Source organism: Lathyrus oleraceus, chromosome 5, assembly GCF_024323335.1.
Source record: "Lathyrus oleraceus cultivar Zhongwan6 chromosome 5, CAAS_Psat_ZW6_1.0, whole genome shotgun sequence".
NCBI classification, from domain to species: domain Eukaryota; kingdom Viridiplantae; phylum Streptophyta; class Magnoliopsida; order Fabales; family Fabaceae; genus Lathyrus; species Lathyrus oleraceus.
The window spans coordinates 456,471,055-456,480,613 of NC_066583.1; the positions used below are offsets into that span (position 1 = coordinate 456,471,055).

The following is a 9,559-nucleotide window of genomic DNA, read 5'->3' on the forward strand; positions in this document are numbered from 1 at the left end:
CTCCAAGGTCCTTTAACCTTGTTTGACCTATGATAAATCTCATGGCCATTTCTTTGGTGTTTTGATGAGATTTTAGGAATTTGACAAACCATATTTAATGTAAATGCCTTATTTTAGTATTTTTAATTTGAATAAATGCCAAATAATTTTGTTGACCAATTGTGATAACTTGTTTGAGTTTGACTCTTGTTGTTGGGCCTTAGTCAAGGTTGATTTGACTTTGTCAAGTTAATATCCCAAAATGAATGGATGATATTAGTTTGGTAAAGGTCCTCCTTTGATCAATTTGAGTTTTGATCCATTCCCCTCCCTCTTCATCTCATTCCCCTTCTTTATGCATTCATCTCATTTGGCCTATGATATCTCAAAGTCCTAAAGCTAGTTGATTGAAAAATTAACATGAGTATGGATGAGATTAGGCCACCTCTTTTGCATATTTCTTTAGTGTGTGGTATGTTTCATGAGCATAGTCCATTATAATATGTCTCTAACATGCATTAACACCAAAATTCTATTGCCCGCCTCAAATAGTTGTGACTTCTACATAAGCCCAATTACGATTGCTTAACACAACGCTAAATTTGTAACACAAAAGGCATAACATTCTAGTTAGTGAGATTGTAAGTCTCCCCTCTTTCATGGTATTGTGTGGAAACTTTGCCTTTTTTTCCTTCCTTTGGAAGATGCCTTAGCTCAAGGATCCATGCTTGTGATAAATGGGTTGAGTGTTCTCCAAAGAATGTCTAAAAAAATGAAAAGCAAAAGCAAAACAATACTAACTTCTAAGTCATTAACAACTAACTTTTAATTTCAAGTCATTTACTTTAATGTCATTTAATTTTAGCCTTTATTCATTTGCCATTATTCATACCATTCTAATTGTTTATGTTAATGCAATTTTTACTTTTTCCACTTGGACCATATTGTGTGATACATCTTGTTTGTGTATACTTTGCTTGTTTGTGAGGTCTTTGACCATTAATGTACGTAACAACAACAAAAACCCTAAAAAACTTTTGTGTGGACTGTTGGCTTGATCTTGGACAAATGGACTTAGAACTTAGGCAACATTCCTATGCTAAAGGACTTGGCCAATGCCAACTTTCTGTGAAACCAAGTGCTTGCAATTTGAAACTTCATCTGATACATCATTCAAGATCCCTCTGAGTTCATCTGCAACATGATCATTGTGAAGTTGTTATTGTGAACCTGTGACTTGTGGAATCCATCTGTTACATGGGCTAATCTGAAGAAGATCATGGAGTGGCTAAATATTGAAAGTGACTATCTTTATTTGATGCCTTTGCTCTTTAAGATAATATAATTGTGCATTTTTGTGTTTCTTGATTCTAAATGTCCAAGGGAATTTTGGGTTTCTATTGACATTCTTGTCTATGGGATTACTACCCATTTGGTCAGATCTTTTCAACTCTCAACTTTTAATTTTTGTGCATAGGATTAGTCTCTTCATATTCTCCTCATTTCTTTAATTTCAAAATCTCTCCCTCCCCTTTCAAAAATCTTCTTTGATTGAACTTATTTTGTTCTAAGCTTTGACCACTTTGCAAAAAGATAGAAACTTTGGCCTTATGCCATTGTATTTTCAAACTTCTTTTCTTAAATCAAACTTGTAAATAAACTTAACTATACTTGACTTAAACTTTCAAAAAGCCAAAAAGAACTAACTCATTCAAACCATTTTTAGGCCTTTGTACCTTTCAAACTTAATTTTTGTTAAAAAACAATGCATCCACTTTGAAATTTGTATCACGAACTACGAGGTTTTGATCCCTCATTTTTATGTTGGTACGTAGGCACAAGTCCGAAGATCTTATCAAACACAAAAATATAATTAATGAATCTTTTCTCATCCCCCCCATTCTATTTGTTTGTAAACATCATTTTTATACCAAATACATATGCACACAAAAAGGGCTCCCTAGGAGTACCTATGACACTTTGGGTGCTAACACCTTCCCTCTGTGTAACCAACCCCCTTACCTATAATCTCTGATATTTTATTAGTTTTGATTTAAAAACTTCTTACTTTTGGGTTTTGTTCGTACTTTTTTCCTTTTCCATTGGAAACAATAAAAGCGCGGTGGCGACTCTTGTTATTTGATGTCTAACTTATCCATAGCTTGATGATCATGAATTTATCACTACAGGTCAAATGGCCCAGGATGATAAGAATGCGACCTAAAGAGTAGTCGAAAAATTAAAATGAGCATGCCAGATTAAACTACATGAACTATAGATTAAAAATACTAACATCTCCAAGCTCGATTTTGAAATTTTCCCCCCGTTAATTTGACGCGATTAAACTACACGAATCGTTGATTTCTGTAGTTCCAGAAATTTATTCTGCTTGATATTTTAAACATTATGCGTAATGAAATGAATGTTGTGATGAATAAATGATACAGATGACTTATGAGTGCATTGGTTTAATGACTGAAGAAAAATAAATAGATAATCATATGCAAATGAGTCACTCTATGACCATTTGCTTCTAATTCTCAAACACAATTAAACCCCACAAAGATTCAGATGATGACAATACTCTTGATTGTCACCTTCTGAACCTATGAAACATGATGTGATGGAATGGACGATGCACTAAGACTAGGAAATCAAGTCTTGACTTCTTAATCAATAGATGACTGAATGAATATCATCAAGACCAAATAAAATTCCAGAACTTCTGACCTTTCATCTAAACCTTGATGAATGCTTCTGACTGATGTAATGTATGATAAAATGATATGATTGTGTTTGCTGATGCAGGTAAAATACTTAGGGTAAAATTTAGGATATGACACCAAGGTTTGTCCTGGTTTAGGGTAGGCATCTTTGGACTCCACCGCCTACGCTCTTTGAGCGACTAGTTCCTAAGAGAGGGTGCACCAGCTACGCTTGAAGCATGTTCACCAAGTGTTAAATCTGCCTTAGAAGAATAACTAACACGATCATGCAAAGGGTTACAAAACCCCTTATTTTTGCAATATTTCTAATAGTTAGTCAATTTAGTATTGAAATTGGGAAAAGCATTACGAAGTACCTATCTCATAGAGAAAGTCGTAATGGAGGTGCATTATACTTCTCTTTTAATCACTCTTCAGGTGAATGCACTGTCGGGGATGTCACAATGGAGGGGTCTATCGGTCGACCTCACTTTACAGGGATATGTATCTTTGGTTTCGCGGATGCAGTCCTCCTCTTTAGATGCCCGACAAACATGCCTTGTTCGAGGGGCGATATATGGCGTAAAATGTCTTTATGGATCCTTTGCCTGTCCATGACCGTAGTGGTCAGACGATCTCTAGATAATTGCACTTAGCCAACTCTTACGAACGATTGACTGAGTTATTTTTCCCTTCCGTCTCTTTGCTTTAGGGTTGACGTTGGCCTCTAGAGATCCTCGAAGTTCAGTCAATGGTGTGCTTGAAAAGAGGTTCAAAATTTCCTTCATAGATCCGACTAGATTAGCTCAATATGGTTTATTTCGAAAAATGTTGTTAGAAGTGATTAGGTTTCGTGAAGGCGACTTCCTTAATATGCTTCTTCTCGTCCAATATGGATTGATTATAGTTTTCTTTCCTGCTAGAATATTTCCAAGCAAAATTGGTTAGGAAGCTTAACTGGCCAGGACAGACTTAACGAGGATGTCTTCGATGGCGCCTCCGCGTCGAACTATTAGAAAACTATGCATGCCTTTCTCTCACCCATTCTTTCCCAATCATCGGTGTTATACTTTTTTTCCACAAGGTTGAATTATATAATTGTCGAAGGTCAATGGAACTCTGCCATCGTATGCGCTCAGATCTGACTGGCGGATATTTGATTGCTCAATTGCGCCAGATCATAAGTTGTTATGGTCATTCTGTCGTCTATGATAGATCTGATAGGTCCTTTTCTAGTGAAACTGACGATGATACCTATAGGAGACTCCTAATTAGAGGTTTTACTTGTCTTCTCATACCTTAGGCATCTTAACGCCACTTGATGCTCGCCTTGCGGTTTAGTCTTAATTGCTGCTAGAAAAAAGTGCTCCAATGTCAGATCATCGCCGAATTTTACAATGTTATGGATTTCAACGATGATGGTAAATTAAGATGGAGAAAAATATGAATATTTAATCGATCTCCTAATCGAGAAGTACAAGTTAACTATCTTCTTATCTCTCATCTAGTAGAGTTTTGACTTTAGATTGATGATGGTGTATCCGTGGGATTTCGCGGGAATTAGGAGTCAATTCCCACATACGGTGCCACTGTTCCATTTGAGAACCAAAATTGGTGTATAACGATGATGAGGAACCAATGGCATTGATCTTCAATGTGGCGGCACAGGATGGACTAGCAAGGTTGCACTTCAACGCCCAACTATGTTCAAAATTCAAGATGAATGTAGTAAAAATGGAGATTAGAAAAATATACCTTGAATCTCACATATCATGGCCTTCATACGCTGAGTCATTTTGAATTGATTTGTATTGGATTGAACCTTGATATTTTGGACTTTGACCGGCCCAAACCAAATTTCTCAAGTTCTTTAATCTTACTTTGGTATTATGTGCATTGAAAATTTATTTAAATAAAAAAAAAAAAAATCTTTTTTAAAGGTTTTATAATCATAATTTTGTCTCAATTAAATTTTTTAATTTTTAATTTATTAGATCGATCTAACTAATGACTCATCGGATCTTAAAACATTAAATATTAAATATTAGTGAACAAAAAGATACTTACATCAATAAGTTGTGGTGGCCCACATGCTAAACTTTAGGTAGTTTAGGTAGTTGCTTCATTGAGGTCTTTGGTTCAAAATCCGAGTGACAACTTTTAAATTTTGATAATTTTAATTAATTATTTTTTATTAAAAAATTTAAGTAATTTGAAAGAATCTCTTCATTAAAAAAATATTAAAGCCATTGGCTTCTAGAATAAAAACAAATAATTAAATTTTTTTAATAATTTCTTTTATATAAATTGGATATTCTCTGTGCATAATTACATAAGTTAATCATTGGATATGACTCTCCTTAAAAAAATTTAACACTTCAGCATAGTAAATCTTAGTAATTTAATTTAAATTACTATTTGTTTTTATTTGTGTTTTATTTATTTTTTAAATATAACAATTTATATTATTGGTTAAAATAAAAAATATTAGGTAATAATTTTCTTAATAATTTTAATTTATTTTATTCACTTATTTCATTATAAATATAATAATTAATATTTTTATTAAAATAAATAATAATTTAAGTTTTGTGAAATTTCAATTGTATAATTTAATCAATATTATATCATAAATTCAATTGTCATGTCTTAAAAATGACATTAAAATTGAACTGAATATTAAAATTTCAAAAATATTGAAATAGAGAACCAAAACTCAAGTTCTTAAAATATGAAGTTTTAAATAAATAAAAAATAGGGGAATTTAAATTATGTTTAAATTTAAATTTTATGAAAAGAAAAGTTGGATTATATATATCTAAAAAATTCAATGAATCATAAAAAAATATTAAAAGAAGTTTCTAAGGTATTGTGTGCTAGCATCCAACTAAAGATGAAATCCCATATTTAATCATAATTTTGTTCAAACCCGTGTGCGAAAAACCCTTATCTTGAGAAAACCGAACCAACAAGTTCTGATACGCAACCCAACGAAACACTACATAAATCACTTTGAATAAATCAAATTCAGAATAAGCATTTTTTCCATAACAAGAAAAAATGGGGTTGTTAGATCTGGAAAAGCACTTTGCTTTCTATGGCTCTTATCACAGCAACCCAATTAACATCATAATTCACATATTATTTGTTTGGCCTATCGTCTTCACCTCTCTTATTCTTCTTTACTTCACCCCTCCCCTTTTTTCTCCTTCCCAAACACTCCTTAACTTTATTCCCCATGTCTTGATTTTCAACATCGGTTTCTTCCTTACCGTTTTCTATGCTCTCTTCTACGTTGCCTTGGATGTTAAAGCTGGTTCCTTTGTTGCTGTTCTTACTTTTCTTTGCTGGGTTTCTTCGAGTTTCGTCGCTAATTCCTTGGGCTTCGAACTCGCTTGGAAGGTACTTGATTCGAGTTTTTCTGTTTGCTTCTTTTGTTAAGTTTTGTAACTGTTGTTAATGAAATTAGTTTCTGAATCTGAATGCTTATGTTTTTGTTTACTTTTTATTTTTTGACTTAATTATTTATTTACATGAGTATGATAATCTATGATGTCTCAGGTTGGCTTGGCTGGTCAATTGTTTTGTTGGACGGGACAGTTTATTGGCCACGGTGTATTTGAGGTAAATCATTCTTTCATCTCTAAAAAGCAAATATTTTTGTGAATTAACCAGGTTTATTATAATCGGCACTTTCCGAGATCTTGTTGTGGTGCCGGTTTTGCCGGAATGGACCATTTTGTTAATTATACATTTTTCACAATTCACTTATGTTGTATCAATTTTATGTCAGAAACGTGCACCAGCCCTATTGGACAACCTTGCTCAAGCTTTTCTAATGGCTCCTTTCTTTGTAGTTCTTGAGGTAGTTTATTTTGTTTCTAATAGTACTTTTGTTGGATATGTCTCATATTTATTGATAAAGGAACTTTAAGGAGTACATTGTTTTTGTTTTTTTTATAGTATTTATATTCTCTTGAATGGGGTTGCTTTTCTAATAGTTCTGGACCGGTTTCTTTCAAAAATTAAAATGAAGTTTATTATGTTAATTTGTTTTTGTAGATTCTCCAAACGACTATTGGATATGAACCATATCCTGGATTTGAGACAAAGGTGAAAGCAAGGGTAGATGCTAATATCAAAGAATGGAAGGACAAGCAGCAAAAGAAAGTTTCTTAACTTGAAAAATTTGTTTGCAGATGTTGTTGTGATAGATATTTCTGTCATAAGAAATAAAAATTTACAGAAGGTTAGATAAGATTAATGTTGTTTATGTGTTTTGGGATAGTGTTGGAAATTGTTTGGAGTATATATTTTGGAATGAAATTATCAATTTGTTGTAGTATTATTTTCTCTTGTACACGCTTGTTTTGTGAAAATAAAGAAGGAAAAAAATAAATGGATGCGGGACCCGTGATAGAAACTTGCATCGATGCAGTCGTGATAAAGGCAACAACTAGTACAAGCAAAACAAGACACGGTTGCTCAAAACACAAGACCATGAGAATACTTTCACACGCCAGGCCTGTCACACTTGCTTTTCCGTGGTATCATTCGATGAATTTATTCTAGTCCATAAATATCATCACATTTATTATCTGGAGTATAGTCTTTTAGTAAATCCATTCACATCCTAAATTCAATAGGAGTAATATTAACACCAGATTGTTTTTTAGCTTAAGACTTAAAAATAGATTTTTATTTTTATTTTTGAAAATAGATTCTCCAAAAATATTTTTCAAAATATTATAAATTTTTTAAAATTTATTTTTTATAAATAAGAAAAATTAATTTTAAGAAAATGAGTGTTTTGCTAGGGTAAACTAGTGATGGTCATCAGACTCCAAGTGAAGAAGAGGATTAAAAGGCTCGGAGTACCAAACGGGTGAAAGGAGTGAAGAATGTGCATGAGAACCATATGCAATTTGTTGTTCGATACAGCTTGTGGTTTAACCAAGGAGCAATAAATAGAAGTCAGACACCCATCTCTTACAAGGAATGGGTCACAGGAAAATGTTTATAGAAAAAACGAATCAAACAAAGGAGCAGCTGGTGTGGAAGAGGAAGTTGTTGATTCCTTCGGAGAATTGAATATTGGAGAATATAAGTTTGGAGACTATGAATATCCTGAAATAATTCCCTCAAAGAAGGAAGAATAAAGAATTGATGGATCCTGGAAAAAATATTATCGTGAAGATGTTGGGGATGAGAATAAAGTATAAAGCCTTAGAGAATCGTCTGAACCAAATGTCAGCAAGAGAAAGAGTGCTCAACATCGTGGATCTAGCACAAGATTATTATTTAGTGACATTCACTAATGAAGAGGATTAATATGTTGCGTTAATGGATGGTCATTGGATAATATATGACCATTACTTATCAATTAAGAAATAATGCCCAAACTTTTACCCAGCTAGCGATGCCATAAAACAAGTTGTTGTATGGGATCGTGTCTCAGGGTTACCTATAGATTACTATGGTGCAAGAGTTCTATCTTTTATTGGAAATCACATATGCTCTTTAGTTAAGTTAGATAGGAAGACACTGAACATGGAAAGAGGAAAACATGCAAGGCTTTGGGTTCAAATTGACTTAACCAAGCCTTTACTAGCAATGTTTTCCATTAAAGGGAGGCATTATAAGGTAGAATATGAAGGAGTGCATATCATCTGTCTCAATTGTGGACGTTTTGATGTACACGAGGCGTTGCATCCTGAAGAAGAAAACTCAGACATTGGTGTTGTTCAGGAAACCCCTAACCAAGGCCATGGACTTGGAACAAAACTCTAATTTGTTTTTATGGTGATTACAAATTTTAATATTCTTTTATAGAAGAGTAGAGGGGTGATGTAACTTCCTAAACCCGACCCCATTGATTTATTTATGAAAATAAAACATATAAGTTACACAACATCGGTGTCACACATGCATAACATACATCTTTCTCCAAATATAACATATAGTAAATAGCAACAGAACATCAAAAACTTTAGAGAAAAATGTATTATGTCTAAACATAAGTGCTTAATGAAATAAATCAAAGATAAAAAAAACATAACATGTAACAAAGCAACCCGCCCCCAATGTTACATATCAGAGTGTCGCCAAAACAAAAAGACTTGAAAAATAGTAAGTAAACGAAGAGGATACTTTCACTCATGATAAACGCAACAACTAGTAGTACAAGCAAAAAAAACAAGGTTGCTCAAAACATGATTATTAGGATACTTTCACACGCCAGGCCTGTCACACTTGATTTTCCGTGGTATGCTTCAATAAATTTATTCTAGTCCATAAATATCATCACATTTAATATATGGAGTCTAGTGTTTTAAATCCATTCACATCCTAAATTCAATAGAAGTAATATTAAATATCAAATATTACTTTTTTAAACTCAAATATAAAACTTGAAATTTGAATTACAAGGCTTCTTCAAATCCAGGAGAAAAATGACCTTGTTCGAAAAGGCACAAAGCTTCAGACACAATGTCATGAATTCTGAGGCAACTGAGAGAAGTTACATATTTAAAAAAAGGCATGTCAAACAGTTAGGTTCGAAGAAGAAGACTACAACAAAGGTATCTATAAAAAAACATAATTGTGAGAATATGAGTAAGCTGCCAGGGTACACTGGTGATGGTCATCAAACACCAACAGAGGAAGAAGATCAAAATGCTCAAAGCGGGTGAAAGGAGTGGAGAATGCACAGGAGAAGCATATGCAATCAGTTGTTCCATACAGCTTGCGGTTTAACCAAGGAGCAAGAAATAGAAGCCAATAACCCATCTCTTACAAGGAAAGGGTCACAAGGAAAAATGTTTATAGGAAAAATTGAATCAAGAAAATGAGAAGCTAATGTGGAGGAGGAAGAA

The 9,559-nt window shown here is 33.2% G+C and overlaps 1 protein-coding gene across 1 annotated transcript; it reads left to right on the forward strand.

Moving 5' to 3' along the window:
• The first annotated feature begins 5,570 nt into the window (after nt 1–5,570).
• LOC127085394 (2-hydroxy-palmitic acid dioxygenase mpo1) lies at nt 5,571–7,032 on the forward strand. The gene is made up of 4 exons (XM_051025909.1): nt 5,571–6,086; nt 6,246–6,308; nt 6,478–6,549; nt 6,747–7,032. Exons 1-4 carry the CDS (start codon nt 5,745–5,747, stop codon nt 6,861–6,863), a joined length of 594 nt encoding a protein of 197 aa, XP_050881866.1. The 5' UTR covers nt 5,571–5,744; the 3' UTR covers nt 6,864–7,032.
• The last annotated feature ends 2,527 nt before the right edge of the window (nt 7,033–9,559 follow it).